Source organism: Vidua macroura, chromosome 6, assembly GCF_024509145.1.
Source record: "Vidua macroura isolate BioBank_ID:100142 chromosome 6, ASM2450914v1, whole genome shotgun sequence".
Classification (NCBI taxonomy): Eukaryota; Metazoa; Chordata; class Aves; order Passeriformes; family Viduidae; genus Vidua; species Vidua macroura.
The window spans coordinates 52202411-52222598 of record NC_071576.1 but is presented as its reverse complement, the minus strand read 5'-3'; the positions used below and the strand labels follow the sequence as shown (position 1 = coordinate 52222598).

The 20188-nt window shown below is 39.6% G+C and overlaps 1 protein-coding gene across 1 annotated transcript in view; it reads left to right on the top strand.

Moving 5' to 3' along the window:
• The window catches only part of TRIM66 (tripartite motif containing 66), a 46425-nt gene that overhangs the window by 9157 nt on the left and 17080 nt on the right, over positions 1–20188 (top strand). The window contains exons 3-11 of the mRNA XM_053979721.1: positions 3275–3378; positions 7129–7276; positions 11471–11603; positions 11843–11959; positions 12727–12841; positions 13622–13768; positions 13895–14012; positions 14981–15840; positions 16811–16972. Coding sequence (XP_053835696.1) covers positions 3275–3378; positions 7129–7276; positions 11471–11603; positions 11843–11959; positions 12727–12841; positions 13622–13768; positions 13895–14012; positions 14981–15840; positions 16811–16972 — 1904 coding nt within the window. The remainder of the gene's footprint in view (positions 1–3274; positions 3379–7128; positions 7277–11470; positions 11604–11842; positions 11960–12726; positions 12842–13621; positions 13769–13894; positions 14013–14980; positions 15841–16810; positions 16973–20188) is intronic.

Genomic DNA, 20188 nt, shown 5'->3' with positions numbered 1-20188 from the left:
TTCAATTGGTTTAATTTGATTTAACACTCTGCACTAACAGAATAGTGTTGGAACATAATGAAATAATTATGGGAATAAACCATGAAGACTCCATTCAGAGTGGAAAAAGTCCATTCTTTATTTAGGTAACTTGTTTTTATACAGTTTTACAGACCTCGTGTGTGACTCCAGTTGGTTAGTAACTTCCTTGCCAATTACTTTATTGGCTAGTAACAAGTTATTATCCTTTATTGACTGGTCACTCAAACCCCCAGTGTGTATGTGCAGGAAAGGCTGTTTGTGAGAGATAGTTTTCCTTTTTCTATCTGATGGTGTAAAACCAGTTTATACAGGTGCTAGTTGTTTTTTGCCCAGGAATAGATTGTTATGCTGAGCTGCTCACACCAGGATTGCTTTCACATGGGAACTTGCAAAGTGCTAGCTTGACTTAGAAGAAATGACAGGCTAACAGGGCAGGCCTGATTTTTTGAGGCCTTTTTCTTCTAATTTTTCCACTTTACTACAACGAATAGTAACTTCAATAGTAACCTTTATTACCTTGTGTACTGTGCTGATAGAAGCTGTCCTTGCTGGGACAAAGCCCCATTCCGTTGTTTCCCAATCAGCAGCTGTTCCCAGAAATAGTTTGTGCATGTTCACCCATGTGGCAGGTAAATGAGAGAGTAACTGAGAGAATCGTGGCTTTCTTACTTCAGAAAATCACCTGTTGGCTGTTTCCCTCTTGGCCCATTTGCAGAGTATTCTGTAGCCTCAGCGTGGAGGTTTTCTCTCACTGTTAGCCAGATCAAGAGCCGGTAATGCTGTTATGGGAGGAAGAAACTGGTTCCAATCCCCAAGGGCTCCAGGTGGCTCTGTGAAGTCAAGAGCTGGTTTCCTCCTGACTGCACTGAGAATTAGAGCACGTCCCCTGAGACTTATCTGAGAAGCTGCCTGCAGAGCAGGTATCTTGCTTCCTAGCTTATCAATCAGAATGTGTCTGTCTTTTTATTCCTGCTGCTGTTCCAGCTGTGCCACTTCCTACAGGGCTGGCAGGGAATCTTGAGGAGTGTTTCAACTCCCAGGAATTACAGCTGCAATTCACAAGTGCTTGTAGTAAGCACCATTTACAAGGAGTAGGAGGCACTGTCAGTGTAACACAGCTTGTCTGGCCTCCTCCTGCTTTTGCATGTCTCCAGAGAACACAGCTGCTAGCAGGCACCTAAAAGTCTCATCATACTCAGTAATTTGGGAAAGCATGGAGAGGTTTCAGCGCCACCAATATAAGAGAATTGTGTTGTGCTAGGGTGTAACATGTGAAAATGGGATTAGCTACAAAAATTGTAGCTAATTCAGATACTTTTGCAGCTTCAGTCCTTATAGGAAGTAGAGGAACTGTGGAGGAACTGTTTAAAAGATTTTTTCAGCTTTCTGCCATTCTTTATCTGATAATTTTTTTAGCATCCTTGTAACTCCTGCCAGCAAACACCCTTAAACAAGGCTCATTTTGCACGCCTGATGAGCAGAGCATTGGAAATTGCTTGTGTTGCCCTTTCCCCTGGGGTGGCTTCCCCTGGACTGGCTGAGCAGCACAGTCACCTGTAGGCACAGCCTGTTCATTGTCATGTCTGTATGAACCCTCAGGGCTGTGTGAAATGCACAGTAAAATGAATAGTTTAGGTAGATTGTGGTCTGCTACTTGGGCCCCCAAACCACAGTTCTGTGTAAATGCAACCTTGAAAAAAATAGAAAGCAATTGTGCTTTTGCTTTCATATAAGATTTGGGCTAAAAAAGATCTAAACATCATGGAAGTGGTTCTTAGTAAGGGATACTCTTAAAACAAGATGTTCCAGAACTCAGTGTTTCCTCAAAGCATTTGTGAAGGGAAACGAACATGTTCAGACATCTGAGCAGTGCTTTTGTCAGAAGTGGAAATGTAGGAATGTTTTGGGGTCTGTGTGTCCCTGTCAATGTAAAATGCTGCTGTTAAAGTTACAGTAGCCCAGATCTGAAACTGAGGACATTCAGAATTAGCATCCTGCCCCTGGGCAGAGACTGCAGGAGCCATTCCCAAGGGACAGGTAATACCAAGCACCTGGAAAACAGGAGAGGCTCTGATAGTGGTGTAATGTGAAGAGTAATAGACAACTTAAGGTTTAATTAATTTACAGTGCACAAACAATTTTGAGTTAAAGAAAAAAAGCACATTGAACAGTAGAATATTATCATTGATCTTGCTTTAAAACCTTACTTTAGGTGAGTTTAAACCATTTAGTCATTGAAAATACTGTTAGTGATCATAAATGTGATCATAAATAGATGGCTTGGCAAGGTGAACATGGAAATTCTGTTTTTAAGAGAATGTAAAAAACTTGGATTAAAAAAAAGATACACCTTGATAAGGTGAAATAGACTGACACACCACCACCCTCTCTAAAGGACTGTTTTCACATCTACAGTAGTTTGCGGGAATGTGGCCAGAAAAATGCAGTGCCCTTTTCCAAAAAACCCCAAACCAACACAGCCAAATATAATAGAGCTCCTAGGCCAAGAAGTCAAGGGATGAAACATCAGAGGTGCAAAAATATAGGTGTACAGTTATGGACTCTTGGTTCTCAGCCCGGGCAGACACTGAGATTCACCCAGTTGTGCTCAGTTATTAATGAGGGTGGAGCCAGGTCTGCTGCTCACTTTGCTTTGCTTTAGGGGAGATCATGTTTTGCCACCTCTGGATTTACTATAATAATTTTCCTTATTAAACTTTTTTTATCCTTTATCTTTTTTCTGACTTGTTTCTTCTGCCAACAGCGCGTTACTCCCTCGTCTCTTCACCTGGATTGCATCCTGCACAGTAAAACTGGTGTTAAGGAGTTTGTGTTTTATGCTTGGGTACGCCTCTGGGTGGGGTAAAGCTGCTCCAGAACCACAGAAAATGTCAGAAAGCACAGTTAGATTTGTAACAAGGGGGTACAGTTTAAAATGCAGCTCAGTTTTAATAATCTCCAAGCCAGGTGAGAATTTGGACACACAGACATCAATAAACATGGAAATTAGTCAACTGAAATATGGTGTCTTTCTGGGAATTTTGTTGCTTTTTCTTTTCTATATATTGAACCAGTCACTTAAGGCTTGAAGAATGCCTTAGTTTCCTGGAACTTGCCCCTGTGATACAAAAAAGCCACAACACTGAAGTGTGGTGGTTTATATAATTTCCTGGTTCACATGGCTGGTGTGCATTGCTTTATTTCTGGTGGTGGTTTTTTTGGTTTTTTTTTTTTTTTTTTTTTTTTTATTCAGGTATCCTTTCCTGCCCTGTGTGCAAACAGACCTGCTTTGCAAGGGATGTAGTTGAGAATTTCTTCCTCAAGGACTTTCCCATTGGTGATTCAGCTATGGCAAAGGTAAGTGAAAGCCACAAGTTGTGGTTTGTTGAAACACTGCCAGATGAGCACTGAAAACAGAGCAAATCTTGTTTTGAACAACAAAGATTCTCTTAGAGTTTGCTTATGCAGCACTGTAATTACTTCATTACCAGAGATGGACATACTGCTTTCATAGTAATTTTAAAACTTTAGTTGAAGAATGAGTTTTACTCTCTGTATTTTAAGTAGTTCATTAAATGTATTGATACTAATGTATCTGTGATAATCAACATATTAGGAAGGTACTGAATGTCTTGGATTCCTCATTGTCCTCTTTTAGCTCTCAACTTGAAGTAAACAATTGTGGAATTGTTAGGATTAGAGGGATCTTTAGAGGTCATCAACTCCCCACCAAGGCAGGGTCACAGGAGCAGTGACACAGGAGCACATTCAGGTGGGTTTGAATGTCTCCAGAGGGAGACTCCGTGATCTCCCTGGACAGCCCTTCCAGTGCTCTGTAACCTCAGTGTTAAGGGTGGCACACCTTCATTTTGAGGTGGAACTTCCTGTGTTTCAGTTTATGGCCATTGTTCCTCATCCTGTCACTGAGCACCACTGAGAAGGGTCTGGCACCATCCTCTTAGCCCACCTTTGAGATATTTAAAAGCATTAATGAGATCTCCTCTCAGCCTTCTCTCAACTAACCAGGCCCAGCTCTTGCAGCCTCTCCTCACTGGAGAGATGCTCCACACCCCTCATCCCCTTTGTGGCCTCTGCTGGACCCTCTCCTGTAGCTCCTTGTCTCTCTTGAGTTATGGAGACCAGAAATGAGGAGAATTCTCTGGATGTGGCCTCTCTGGAGCTGAGTAGAGGGGATGATCCCCCCTCTCTACTTGCTAGCCACAGGAGCTGACTCTTGACTAAATTGTTACACCAACATCACCCATTAGGTCACGTAAGCAGTTATAATTTTCTGATTGTCTGTTTTAATGATAAAAAAAGTCGCATCACATTGCAGTTTCCCACTGGGGAATGGATTCAAAGGAAGGTATTGGATTACTACTTTTGCCTTGAGTTGGCACTGTACATAGGTGGATTTAACTTCTGTTAAATACCCAGTGAACAGGCAGGACTATTCTCACAGCTTAGTTGCCACTAGTTTGGGTGGAGAGGAGGAACAGAGAAAGTTGGGTATTGTTAAAAAGTAAAAAATGTGTAACCTAATCCACAGAGTGTTCTGAGGACATAAAAAATAATTAAGGCAAGCAAACTGTATTGACATCTTCAGGTGTACATTGCTTGCAGAGTGCAGGCTAAGTTGATCTAAAACGAGAAGGGGTGGACTCACACGCACTCTCCAAAGAGAGGAAGAAAATTCTAAAGATACTGCTGAGTTTTTAAAATGCACTTATTATACTGGGACTTCTTAATTACTGTGACTTGCATAATTTACTTTTCAATGAGAATTTGTGTAAAAAGGAAATCAAATGAGAATATCTAATGTCTTCAAAAGCATTAGACTGCCATCCTTAAAAGAAGGTTTTTCTTTTCTGTAATCCCTCAGGAGTCCTAAGAGCAGTTCAATAATGCAGATTCCTTGCTGGAGCATAGGAGTACCCTAGAGCAACTTGTGAACCTTCAGAGTTTTCAGCTTCCTTTTTATTAAGTCAAATCATGTAGCTTTGCTTGCTTGCTATCTCTAACCACTACCACCACATTCCAAATTAAAGCCACAGTTTCACCACCAGTGATACCAAAAGGAGAAGCACCAGATCAGCCATCTGAGACACATCTGAGCCGCCATCATCATCTTAATTTTCCTTCTATGTTCAAATGGAAGTCTGTCAAGGCTTGTAACAAAGTGTATGGAAACAGCAAGGTGTCTCAGTGTGTGAGAGAGTGGAACATGAACGATAGAATGTGCTACATGCCAGCAGCAGCAGTTTCAGAAATACACAATTCAGAATCTCTTGACCAAAAGCCCACTTCCACATCATAAATAATGCAACTCTGGGAGCACTCTGTAACTTAACTGTTAACACAGTGCAGTGTCAATACAAATTCCAGTCAGATTGACAGCTGAACTGCTGCAGGTAAACCTGTGCTTAAACACTTTTGGTTAAGGCAGAGAAGGCAGAGCATTCCATAACTTTTTCCTAAGCTGGACCTAGCTAGGTACATTTTAGATTAGTCACTTCTTTTTATAAAACAATCTTTGTTTCCCAATTTAAATATTCTTGCTTTTTGGTTATATAAGTTTTATTAGGCTTTTTGGTTTAAATTATTGTATGTACCCTTTGGAAAACATTGCTGATAAGCAAATAGCATTTTGGCTTGCACAAACAATTCCCTCTCTAGACAATTAAATGCATTTAAAACTTTGCTTTGTTGTCTTATTGTCAAGAATTGCCCAACCTATTTGAGAATGAATATTTAGAAGCTCTTGAGTAATGGCTTGATAAGTGACCTGTTGTGAAATGCCAGACTCATGGAAGGAAATGATAAAATTTAAATTAATTTTAGCAAAACAATTTTTTTTCCTGTGCTAAAGTGAATCTGAACTTGATTCACTTGTGTCACAGAATTTAGGTGGATCTGGATGTTTCACTAAGTGTTAAGGCTGTGATTGAAAACTGAGACAACTAGCTAAGAACTGCAATAGTTCTTCCTTCAGACTTTCTATTTCCTGAGCCACCATGAGGAGAAACCCTTCCCTTACACTCACCAGAACTTGCATCAGGGGTTCTGAGCTGAGCACAGACTGCTGTATCCTTCTCTTCACATTTCCCATCAAATAGTTGGGATGCAAATATTTTGGCTCACAGCTGGATTGAAGATCAGCTGATGCCCAGGAGAAAGGACAACATAGGAAGTGATTTTGCCATCTATTCCTATTTGCTTGAGTAGCCCTGAGTAGAAGCAATATTGAGGATATGTATGTGTGTACATAGCTATAGTAGATATATTGTAATCTTGAAGGAAATGCTTAAGTTTAATAAAGTGGTGGTAAAGCCTTTTTATGCTTTCATAATGGTAAATTTACAATCACTGTGCTCACTCTGCCCACGAGTACCTATTTGTGGCTGTGGTGAGCCAAATACATGAATATTGTGAGTTTTATGCCTAGAACAAAACCTTTTTAAAGGAATTATCATTGTAGCTATCTTGAAATTACTCTTGAGTTCCTTCTGGATACCAGATGTTGAATTACCCACTTCATTTCTGTGCTGCTCTGTTCATTTCCCTCTTGTGATATGTCCAGGCAGCATGACCTATATAGCAAAGGGCATTCCCTACATTGTTGAGTCAATGGAGAGAATACTTAATTAAGGCTTCCAGGTGTTCCTGTGACTTGTGTTTCCTTAACTTTTTCCTAAGCTGGACCTAGGTGGATACATTTTAGATTAATCACTTTTTTTATAAAACAATCTTTGTTTCCCAATTTAAATATTCTTGCATTTTGGTTATAGAAGTTTTTTTAGGCTCCGCCACATATGATATTGAGATATAAACTGAGCTAATTTCTGGTTAACTCTTTAAATATAGGAACTAAGTTTTTCAATAATAGTGTGTGGGTGTCCCCACATTGTTTTCTAGATTGTTTCACCATTAGGATGTTTTATGTATTTTTCTCAGTGTCACACAGCTAAAACCAGACTCTTAAAAAAACTTGGATTGCTTTAATTTGAGGACAAAAAATACTAAGCAGTCTGAATCATATCTGTTAAGGACAACATTTTGTACAGCTGATTTGTCATGCATGTGTGTAATTGCACTTTTTGTTCTTAGAGCTGCTCCAGGTGCAAAGAGAAGAGACCTGCTCACAGTCTCTGCACAAGATGCAATAAGTGGTTGTGCAGCTCATGCACAGAAGAGCACAGGCATGGCCAGGAACCTGGAGACCCCTTCCTGTCCTTATCCCTGAAAGGCTGCACAGGTACTGGGGGCACACTGGAATTTTCTTTCTTGTATCGGTTTTCAGCTGCAAAAGGAGCAGTTGCAGGCTCTGTGCCACAGACAACAGGCTCTGTGTGACTCAGAAGGATATGTACGTGTCAACAAGAGATTAGGTGATTTTTCTCTAACTTTAGGGCCATTGCCACAGTCAGTATTCCACGGTATTGGAAAAAAGTTTGGATATTTGTGTTTGACAGATTCTCCACGTGCCTTTCCAATCTGTGGAGTGATGGGTCAGAAGGGCTACAACAGCAACAGGCCTTGCCCTTTCAGTATTTCTGTCCCAATTTTGGTAATTTCACTGAGAAAACCATGACAAAGCAATTCCTGTGCATATGGACAAGGTGTGTGAGGGAGTCACAGACAGCAAAAGGCTGTGATCACTACAGGATGTTCCTTTCAATTTGTGCTTGAGCAAGCACAAATTAAACCTGCTGGCAAATATGTCTCATCCCTATACAATGGTGATCTACAGAAAGTATTATCATCTCCTATTATTAGTCATTATTTGCTTTACTTCTATGTCAGAAATCTGCTGCAGAGTATGCTAACCTAAACTTATATAAACAATTTTTAGCTAAAAATAAGAATTTGTGCTGTGTGCTTATTCTTCTTCATAAGGAAGATTAAGAACAGAAAAAGGAATAAAAAAAGCCCACTGATTATTTTTATTTTATTTTCCTTTAGGATTTTTCTTGTAGAAGATGTGACTTGCTATAGAGGGAGGTTTATTAAGTACAGGGCGGTCATATCAAACAGAGTTTGAGGAACTTGACACAAAATATACAATTCCTAAATAGAGTGTAAACAAAAGAAGTCCATAAGAATGCTAATAATAAAAATCACAAATTACATTTAAATGTTTTTTGGGTCTTTTCTAAGAAATAATATAAACTGAAGTCCCCCAGTTTCCTCTCAAATGTCCTGATTAGATGGACAGTATGTTTTTCTTCTCAAGTTGATGACAAGATAAGGACTGTGGTTTTGAGGTTCCAACTGTTTATAATTTCATGTCACTTTAGCAAAGATTACCAGCTCATATTGTTGACAAATACTGGTGAGAAATCATGTGTGGCTTAGCTGTGAGTCTGTGTGTGCTATATAAATAAAAAGTTGCAGACACATAAAAACATGAGAAAGAATTTTAGTTTAGTACTAAATTCCATGTGCTGAACAAAACATGAACAAGGAGCTTGGTAGTTCATATATAGACTAGTTAATATAGAAATTACTTGGAATGTAATTGTGCTTTTGTATTATTTTTATTATTATTAATATGTGTTGTATCTATTTACAACAGATATGCCTTCAGAACAGTTCAAAGAAAGAAAATATTGGGATATACTAGAACTCAGACTGTTGTTTGGTTTTTTCCCTTCTGGAAATAAACACACAGCATTGTCAGTCAGGAAGGATTTATGTGGTGTAGGGTGTTCTGAAAACAGCCACCTTCTTTGTAAGTTCTTGAAACTATTAAGTCTTGCGCTTTTAAACTGCTCTATCTTTTGCCATTTCCCTTGTAAAAGCCAGACCTTCTTCTGGCAGTGTTAGATTCCTTGGGTCAGAAATGAAGTAAAGTAGCAAAAAACCCTCACCAAACACATTAAATCCTTCCTATTTCTATTAATTTTAATAAACTATTTCTTGAGCTTTACTTGAGAGGAGTCTGAGTCATTGAGAATTATGGAAGTGGAGGCAGAACTCTATTAGCTAAGATTGCTTTTCCAAAATTGACCTCAATTGATCAGAGGAGCAGAGATTTAAAATGTTCTGTTAATTATTCAAGAGATCCACCTGAGATAAAGAAGGTATAGGCTGTAGAAAATGGTAACTCAAATGATGAATTATCAGCATCTAGGGCAGCTGAGCTATCTCTGCTCACCAAGGGAGGTTCTTTTTAAGAAGCTAAAATGGGTGGTTGTGGTTAGGTATTTGCTTCTAGAAAAAACAAGGTTGTGCACTTGTTTAGTACCTGTTTTCTAAGTATTAAACTTACTTCAAAACTGAAAAGTGTTGCTCTGAGCTGAGTAAAAAGTAGGTCAAGACTATCGTGGCTCAGTGGCAATTCTCACTGATATGTCAATTGATTCAGGGGATTACTGGTGGCAGAGGCTGTGGGTCTGGGTTGCAATTAGATAATACTGGTTTTATTCTTAGTTTGCATTTGAAATCTACTTGTCTCTTAAATCTGACATGGTATTAAAAAAACCCAATGAATTCTCTGGGATGACTACAATCACCCAACGGCTAAAAGGCCTTTAGAGAGAGAAAAAGGGGGAAATCATTATATAGGATTGTAACTTCAGTATATTGGACCTTAAAGACCACATCTCATTATCAGTTTGAGTTTAATATGGAAAACTTGATCTTGAGTTTACAGGAAAATAGCCTGTATGCTCTGCAGATACAGAACACTTTGAAAGGCTTTTGCAGCCCATAAACTGTCAGAAAGTTATTATGGTCTTTTTAATTTTTCCCTTTTAAGATGTAAAATCTGATCACATAGGGGATGATCTTTGACATCCTCCTTGGATAGATATTGGTTGTACTACTTCGTTATTTGCTTTTCAGCTGCAGGTTTTAATATAAAAGTACATATTTGCAATATAATCAGAAAAAAAAAATGCTGTCAAGGTGAATTCAGTTTGATCCTTTTTAGTAGAAAATATTGGAGTGGGTTAAAAAAACCTAATTTAATTTCCTCCTTTATTAGTGCTATCTTTATTAATGCATTTGATTCAATAATGACATAAACCAATAAACTTCCCTGAAGAATAAAGCATGGTACTGCAGTAAATCATTCATAACAAGGTAAGCTATGTAAGGCTGTTACATAAACTCTTGGCCTAATCTGTCACAAATTATCTTCTTGCACATTGTTAAGAAGGTGGAATGAAAGTTACTTGAACTGGAGGAAATAAATCAAGCTCCTCAGAAATATTTAGAGTAGATAGCAATCTAAAAACTGGGCAATTTGACATGTGTTTTTTAGAGTGGCATGGATTTTCTCCATATTTGCATTGTCATTGTTAGTCATGAGATTTTCTTAGCCTTTCTACTTCTCTGTTGTGAATTTTACCATTTGAAAATGAAGTGGCTGAGCCAGTATAGCTTGCTGCACTCTGTGGGTCTGCGAAATTGCAATAGTTATCACTTCTGAATCTATAAAAGGCTTCATTTTGCTACAGGATGAGAGTGTGGTCTCTGCATCAGGTTTGGTTTTTTTTTTTTTTTTTTTTTTTTTTTTTTTTTTTTTTTTTTTTTTTAATGTATAGATAGAATGTTTGGCATGGGAAAATGGAAATATTTATTCTTATTTCATATGAGCAGATAATGATGTATAAATTATTAATGCCTCTGCATAATCAAATTTTTTTATCAATATGTGCTATCTAAGAATGCTTGTTTTGTTTAATTTCCCACATGTTGGTAAAGAGTAATGGGATAGTGTCTTTGTTGGAGTACTGTAAGGAAGCAACCAAGCTTTTCTTTGATGGTAGAGGGCTGGCTTTGCCATGGTTTATCTTTGTGTTTTTCTGGCATCTTTTGTTGACAGTGTTCTTTCTTTCTAAAACAATTCTACCATTCAGAAAAAAGGCTAGAATAGATTGTACAGAAATAATGCTTCTACTTTGCATGCCTGCTGTCCGTTCTTACTCTTTATCATATTACTCTTTAGAAAATCCATTTCAGAACAGATTTTAGGGCCTAATATCAGCCCCAGCTGCTGAAGTTTATGAACTGCATTGCAACAAACACAAATTTGGAAAACAATTGCTCATGTGACTTTTTAAGAACAAAGGATTTCCTTGCTTCTGCTGTAACTGAAAGTTTATTTAATATGTTTGCTATTCTACATTTTACAATAGTTTTGTTGAGTGGTTTACCAGACCAGGGTATTTAAAGTTGTGAGGCAGGCACTCCAAATCATGATACTTTAAAGTCACAAGAGGTTAGAGGACAGTATGATTTGTTTTGATGGCTTGTTCCTGGTGTGTTCAGTTCGTAGGATGTGTAAGGAAAAAATGCAAGGAAACCCAGCCTCAGATAGTCAGATGGTTCCTGGTTGTGTGCCTTTAAAAAATGTTACCGAGACTTGACATGAAATGGTGAGGTTGGTTACTCTCTTTCTGAGCTCTCCTTGTGGATGACAGCTTTGTTTTGCATTCCTCAGCAGCTGAAGATGAAGGAAGGGAGTTTTCGTTGTTCTGTCCAGTGCACTCTCAAGAGGCACTGAAGGTGTTTTGTGAGACATGTGACACCCTCACCTGCCACAGCTGCCTCCCGTCAGAGCACAAGGAGCACAGGTACCAATGGGGCTCACCAGCACTGAACACTTTTCATCTGTGTTTTCACTCTTTTCACCTGTGTTTGCCAGCTGAAGCTGCAGGCTGCTCTGAATTTAAAAGCCACAGCAAACTCAGCTCAGTTGTCTCACAGGTGATTTAGCACAGGGCTCACTGCTCTGGCAGAAACCCTCCCTGCTCTCACCTGTACGCTCATGAACTGAGAAACCACAGTATGACAATTGTCCCTTCTTTCACAGGTTCAGGCATCTTGATGAAGCTCTGCAAAATCAGAGAATTATCCTGGAGAATGTCATAACTAAGGTGGAGGAGAAAAAAAATGGGATTCAGGTTTCAGCTAAACAGATTGAAGACAGGTAATTGCTACGCTTTCTTTTTTTTTCCCATGGAAGTAGGTGATCTGTAAAAATAATATTTTCACTAAATGTAGGTTAACGGAATTAAAGGCAGCTTCTATTTTCTTTCTTGGAGGGTAGAAAAGAATAGGGAGATTAAAAATATCAAATTCATGTTTAAGTGGTACTGACAAGTCATGGTGCTGTAATACACAATTCCATACTCTTTGTAAGGCATGTGACAGCTGACTTCAGAGTTAAGATTTTTTTTGTATAATCTGTTTCTGAGCTATAATCTGACAATATTGCAAATAATGATAATTTTTACGATCCCTTATTTCTTAAAGAAACTTCAAAGCAAGGTGCAATTTTACCAAGATGAATATAAAAATGAAAATGTTTAATTATTTGAACTGGATTTCAGCTACTGATTATGCATTTAGTAGCAGTTGGATCTCTCTTCTGCATTAACAAAACCATTTCAAGAGTACCAATCTATTTATACTATTTATAATCTAGTATAAACAGGAAGTTTTGGATATATTACGCATGTATTTGTTGAAAAAGAGCTAAAGGCTGTTCTTGACATGATGTTTGAGATAATCCATCAGCATTAGCATGTCACATCCAGAGAGGGGTGGTCAGGGTTCAGAGAAGTGGGGGAGAACTGATGGGAAATGATACAACTTTCACTGCAGTTCTGTCAGTAGACAGATCAGTTCTTGTAGCAAATAACTGCTGAGCAGTGAATAAATGATACATCAGGGATATGTACCTCTTACCTATAGGTTGCTTGAAGTAAAACATCTGTACAAAAAGGTGGAAAACCAAATAAAAATGGCCAAGATGGTTCTGATGAATGAAATTGATAAACGAACAAATATCCTCCTTGAACAACTGGAAGTAAGTAAAGCTAGTTTCATTTGATACCTTGGGAAATCAAACTAAATTAAATTTAATCCCTGTGCCAGTGGAAAGAATATGGACTGTGGGAGCTATTGTCCCATTCCTTATATTTTTTAATATTTGGGGGTTTCTTTTCCTGCAGACTTTGATGTGGAATCAATGGTTGACAAAGATTCAGGGCAAAGTGGCAAAATATTTCCTTATCATGAGTTAACCACAGTTTCTAATGCATTTACAAAGAATATGTGTGCACCTTTTGAGTACTTAGAAAACAAACCAGCTTCTGATTTTGAGCCTTAATTTTTAGGAGCCCAATAGCAGCACAATTAATCCCCTGTTTCAGAAATGATTCTTTGGTCTAATTTCTGTAACAGAACTTTTGAGTTTTGACTCCTCAGTTTTTACATGTCCAGTTGAAGTATATGAGATTTTATTTTGAAATGTGCTGAGGAGAAAAATTGCTGATCAGAATTTCCAGACAAGAAAGTGGCCCAGGTGCAGATTTGATCCAACATCTTCAGCTTTCTTGGGTTATGTTATTCTATTAAACCAAGGCCAGAATGATGCAGATTGTTTGCTCCTGGAGAAGTCATTGCTCTTCCTGAATTCAGACTTATCTCCTGAGCTGGATTTGCTTCCTTTCTGTGATGGGTGGTTTAAAGAGATTGTGAAGAACAGTACTGCTGCAAATACTGCATAATGTAGTGCAAATGGTTGCATCTGTTATGTGTGTCTAAAGAATGACAGCCCTTTTCTACTGATTCATGTTATTAACAGAAAATCACCAGTGAGAGGAAGCAGAGGCTGGAGCAGCAGCTGCAAGGTGTTGTGGTCTTAGGCAGACAGGTAGAACATGTTCAGAACTTCATCAGCTGGGCCGTGTGTAGTAAAAAAACCATCCCATTTCTCTTCAGTAAGGAACTGGTAAGAGCAAGGCTTGTTGTGCAGTAATTGTGAGAACTGTTTTAAGGTTCTGATGTTGATCAAATGCACCATTTTTCACCATCTTAGAACTGTGAATAAAATCATTGTTCTTTAATGTATCACCAGATTGTGTTTCAGATCCAGCGCTTGTTGGAGACAAACTGTAACACAGACACTGGCCCCCCTCTGAAGATCAGGTTTGCTTGGGATCCCTCCTACTGGACTAAGCAACTCTCCAATTTGGGTAAGAAAATTATAGTAGGCAAATTCCTAAAGCTAGGCTAGACAGATGCAGACAATACAGTACCTCTGCCTAAAGGGACATCCAGTTTTGAAACTCCTGCTGTGTTCTGAAGAAAAATGAGTGTAGCTGAACTTCCCTGTTTTTTCTCTCCATTTCTATCCACTCACCAAAAGACCATTGAGGTGTCTGGTGCTTTCACTCTCTTAGTGGACAAATGAGCTGAGCACTGTTGAGACACTTGCAATTGAAAGGCACAAAGATGGTTTTAAGACACTGTTTCTACAACAATTACAGTGTTACCTATATAACAGATGACCATACTGTGACTTTGTTTCCCAGCAGCTGCAGATTTCCAACTGCAATGGGTTTTTACTGTAAATTCAGCTCAGTGGGCTGATCACTGATCTAAAAGAGCAGTTCTCTTCCCATTTTAAGGTACTAAAACCTAAAAGGGGTAAAACACTATCAGAAGTGTTGCAGGGAATAATCTCTTGATGAGAAGCATGGACAAGATGATTTCATAAGTCACTTTTATTTTCAGCTTTTATGAGTCTCACCTACATAGCATTAATCTTCTATTTTTGTCACTTGCCCCCTGGAAGCTGTCTTTTGTATGTGTGCTTATGGATGAGAATATAAGCTCATACTTCTGTAAAAATGAAAGTATAAGCCATATCCATCAGTTAAGATAAAATAGGGTCAGTTTTTCAAAGTGTTTGCTGGGTAATTCAACCGTGAGTTTCACTGACATCAGTGGGAGTTGTGTGAACTGAAATAACTAGATAAATATTGGAAAATTTGTCTTGAACGGATGTTGGCAGAGTGTTTGCATGTTTGCATGCAAATGATATTTGAATATCATTTATATTTGAAATGTGCAAGGAAACGGCCATTTCCTTGTGTACAATTTTTATTGTATATATTTGTCAAGACCATAGGAGGGAGTAAATTTGCTGGTTTTTTTCCAGGGGGTTTCACAATGGAAGGTGGACACATATCTCACCCAGATGTGCTACTCCGTGGAAATATTCAAGGGTTACAATCCTCTCTGTACCATGGGCACCACTCCCCAGCCTCCCAGCTGGAGAGCAGCCAGCCACACCAGTTCCCACCTGCGATCCGGTGTTCTGCACCCATGTGCTGCTCCCACTGCCTCAGCATTCCTCACCCAAACAAAGCTCAGCCTTCTTACCAAGACACGAACCACCACAAGAGCTTCCACCAGCCTCCTGCACTTCATCAGCAGCACTTCCCTCTGCAGTACAGCTTGCAGCCCCAGGACAGAGAGCCACGGGGTGCTCCCCAGCCTGTGAAGCTCCCGCAGGCTGGGCTGGAGCAGCAGCCACACTCGGAGCTGGACAACATGTCCGGGAGGGTGGCAAAGTCCTTCCCATCCCAGCAGCTGCAGCAGGGTTGTGCTGGTGTGTCCCACGAGACTCAGCAGGTTCCCATGAGCCACCCACAGGCTTCTCTGCAGACATCAGCTGTGGGAGTGCAGCTGGGCCATGCCCAGAAGATAAAATCCAACCACATGCTGCAGCCACCCCCACAGCAGCAGCAGCTGCCACTGGCATCCCCTTCGGCAGGGCACAACGAGAACACCCACAAGCAAGTCATCCAGCAGAGCCTGGACATCATGCACCATCAGTTGGAGCTGGAGGAGATGAAAAAGGATCTGGAGCTTCTCCTGCAGGCCCAAGGACAGTCCAGCTTGCAGCTGAACCAAGCCAAGCCACCTCAGCATGTTCAACAGACTATAGTTGGTCAGATCAACTACATAGTGAGACAGCCAGCCCCAGCACAGCAACAAGTCCAAGATGAAGCACAAGTATGTTCTCTCAAAGTAATTTCCTACTGCATTTAGTCAGTATAAGTTCAGAAATTGGACACCTGTGAGATTTCATGTGTTTTTCTGAACTTTCTGTTGGTGTCTTTTCTGTGTATGCAGCAGAGAGGCTTCATGCCTCATGCAGATTGGGCCAAAATTTTCTGAAAAAGGGCTGCATTACCACCCTGGGTCCCAAAGATCTGAATCTCTCAATAGACAAGGAGAGCAGCAACATGGGAGAATAAAAGCACCATCACTCCTCCTTTGTAAATAGGTGACTGGAGGACTGCAGTAGTTTCACTCTGCATTTCAACTCTTTTTTTACTGGAAACATTAAGCCCTAAGTCCTTAAAAAGCATTAGATTCTGAATTATTATTGAAGAGAGTGAAGACAATTTCTTGGTCTGAGAGTTATTTCCCATTCTCTTGCTGCTGCATCATGTAATTTAAGTTTATAATCATTATCCGCACATGCTATTGTGCTACCGTTTTGTCGGCAGGGCTCATCTCTTCCCTTTTCCTCTGTTAGTAAGGAGCCTGCTTTTGAAAGAGGGACAGTCCTTGGTGGTGAACATCCAAACTACAAGGCAGATCAGCTGCAGAATAAAGTGGCTTGGAAATTAATTTTAAGTGGTGGAAGGGTGTCTCGGACTTACCATTGTGTAAATTTTGTGGAGCTGCCACCTTGAATAGCTCTCAAAGTAGATTACCTGCAAGGGCAGACTGCAAGCTTTTGGTGTAGCTGTACATTTCAGCAGCTTTATTGAGTCTTTCTTTTTTTTTTAAGAATTTATTAATATTTGAGAGAGAACTTTCTCCATTTCTCTCTGCTTAAGGTTGCCTTGAACATCTGTTGTTTGAGAGGCTTTTTGGGCTTTTCATAATGTGTATGCTGTGAGTTGATGCAAATTTGTTACTGTTTTTCTTCCTGTTACTGTTGAAAAGACAAATTCTCATTTGTGATTTGTAGGTCTGTGAGAGCTCCACAGAAGCTGATGCCCAGAAGCCTGTCATTTCTCTTGATAAAAGTGACAATCCCTCCCTGTCACAATCACTAGATGAAGCAGCCAGTGGCAGGAGCCACTCCCCTGAGAGCACACTGCAGCAATCAACTTTCCATCCAGTGAGAAAGGTATAAAGAACTTCTTAAAAAAAAAATTAAAGGGAAAACATGATTTGGTAATATTGAATGTGGCACTGGAGTTTGCAATCTGGTGGAAAAAATTAAAATGAAGTAAAAGTCAGCCAAATGGCTTGTAAGTTTTGGAAGACAGTCACAGCCCTAACCTTGTGTGCATCTCCCGGTAAGGTGCCAGGATGAGCAGATCTTCTAGAGGCTGATGGTGTTTAGGTCTGGCTGCCATGATTGTTAGACATGAACTGGCAAACAAATAGATACTCTATTTCTTCACTGCTTAAATTCTGCCTAGCTTCTTGTTCTGGTTTGAAAGCAAAACCAGTGAGAGACTCCTAGACTCAGAAATATAATTTATTGGGAAAAGAAACAAAATACATGCAATAATACAAAAGGAAGACCACTGATAAAATCAGAATACAACCTGACACCCCTTTGTCCAGCGTGTTGGTAGCAGTCCAAATTGGAGTGGCTGCAGTCCTCTTAGAGTGGCAGATGTGGTTTCTGCTGGAGCAGTGATCCTGTAGAAAAGGTGTAGTCGTCCAGTGGAAACCCCAGCTGTGTCCTCTTGGAAACCTGTGGGAAGGCTGCCTTTCTGTCCAAAAATCCCAGAATACATCTAGGTGGGAATGCTTAGCTCCTCCCCCCTGGGCAGAACATCTCGCAATGGGCTGATGTCATTCTGAGTCATGGGTGGGTGCTTGATCACCTGTTAAACAGAAACAGCTCCTGGGGGGAGTTATGTCTGAGTCATGTGGCAAGACATTGATGGACCCATTAACAGGAGATAAGGAAAACTGCCCAGAAGACAACTGCTACACAGATGGCAATAGAAAACATCCTGCTTCTCAATCTCAGGCACTTCTATGTCTAGGGATTTAATTACTAGGACTTGCTAACTACTGTACTAGAAGTAGTTAATTTGAAAAAAATAAAGCAGGAGTCAGACCTGCTGATGAAATCAGACCTGAGAAGCAGTCTTCAAAATAGTTGCCCCAGAAACAACACTACTAATTACTGCTGAAGGCAGGGTGCCTGAAATTGTTATACTTCTTCTCATTGTTCATATATAAGCAGAAAAATCACAATTTCTGTATATCTAGAATATTTGAATACACAATAGAGCCAGGCTTTGGTCTTCCCACATGCTGTGAGGCTCTGACCATTGAAGAAGCAGCATGAACACAACAAGGAAAGCCTATAGTTATCAGTAGACCCTTACTGGCTCTGGATATCACCCGTGCTTTTGAAGCAGAGAATCTGCCTTTTACTTCTCTGTACAGTTTGTTTAAAACACTCCAAGCAACACATCATATTCTGGTTTTTCAAATCTGTTTGTTGCTTCAGTGCATGACTCATTTTGTGTACCATATAGAAGACTTTCATAGCTTTTTCCCTTGGAATTTGTCTGTGGAATATTGTGGAAGTACTTTTTCCTTTCTAACCTCAAAAAGCAAGTTATTTTTCCTTCTTTTGTATGTGACTTTGTTGATACAACATTTATGATGCAATACCCATCCAGAGAATTGTTGGAGATCCCTTTGGGAATTGCAGAGATATGGGCCTGGAAGTAGAGTGCAAATCAGATTTGAAAGCCATGAAGAAATCTGTTTTATGGACCTGTAATGGAAGGTTATTCCTGACAGCTTAAGCAAGAAACATCAGAAAGAGGAAAGAAAATGGAAGCAGATGTGCAAGAGAGAGACTAGTGTAGTCTGATGGGAAAAGCAGGAGTAATAAAGGAGAAAAGGCTGATTTGTTGCTGTAGAAGTTGAGAAGGTGGTGAAAGGAGGATGCTTCTAGGGAAAAGAAAAATGGATTTTTTTCTCATGGTGCTGAGAAGTGTGTGCTCTTGTGCAGAAAGCACGGGGGGTGTCTGTTTTTTTGAGATGCCTGGTACCTCTTCAAGAAGGGAGAATGTTCAACAGCTACAGAACCCCATCTGTGCTTGTCTTCATCTCTTCTAATGAGCTGTTTGGGATGAAGACATCTGGGTGGGATGAAGATACTGACAGCTCTGGCAATGGCATTTTAGAAATGATGAAGGGAAAAAGCACAGCAAGTAAACCCTTGAAATATATTCTTCATGAATGCTCATTAAAGATGTCTGAGTGCTTTTACTTGACAATTGGAATAAATCTGAGTTTAAATGGGAGATTGGTTCCTGTTTAAGAACAAGGGAATGTGTCTGTTCATTCTCATCTGGTTCACCTGATTAAATGCGCTCTCACATGGACTATATTCAGAACATTTCATCTCTCTCAAGATTGTCTTGGAAGACATGGAGACAGTGAATGTGGACAAGTCTGAAATACCTGAAAAATATGGTAGAGAAAATGTCTGGATAAACCTGCTGCCTGAGGAAGAACTGTTCAGTCTTTTGGAGAAAAATTGCTGTTGGACTTTGTGGCCTTGTGTTGCATTTCTGCTGGACTCTGGCAGCCTTCAGCTAGGCACAGTATTCCTAGTGGAGTACAGAATTCCCTGTCTGCTGAGATTCTTTCATTAAAGAGAAAGCAGTGTGCACCTGAATTAACTGTTTAGTGATGTGGTTGCCAAGATCTGTTGAGAAAGGTCAGAAATAAAAACTTTCTTTAGCTCAGTGTTTTCCTTTATTTTGGAGTGGAACAAAGCTTTATTGCTCATGTAATTATTAAACCTCTGTTTAACCTCTGCATTAATTTTGAAACCTATTTATGGTACGAACTTTTTATTATTGACTGATAACTAGATGAATTGTCTGCATACAGAATTATATTTATTTGTAAAGCAGTACAGAGAAGATGCTCTTAGTAGCTCATGATCGAAACAGTTTGGGATAGTTTTCATTTGTTTTGCTCATTTTGGAACATTAATGGTGATAGTTTGTCAGTCTTTCTGCCTTCCTGTATATTTCTGGGCTTGATTTGCACCTTTTTAAGAATGCCACACTAGGAATGAAAGCTTTCTGCTAATGTGGAAAATGGATACAGTTTTCTCTTCATATTCCTCTGTCAGAATACTTCACTCACATAGCCAATACCTCTGGTTTGGGTTTTGGAGTTGTTCTGTCTCCATGCCTGTCAAATACCCAACGTCTCCAGTAAGAATGCCAGCAAGACAGAACAAATTTCTGAATAACTTTTGTGTTACCTGCACTGCATTTCTAGGGAATTGTGCCAAACTGTAGCAAACAGATTTTATACAAGCTGTGGAATTGCTAATTTGCAGTGT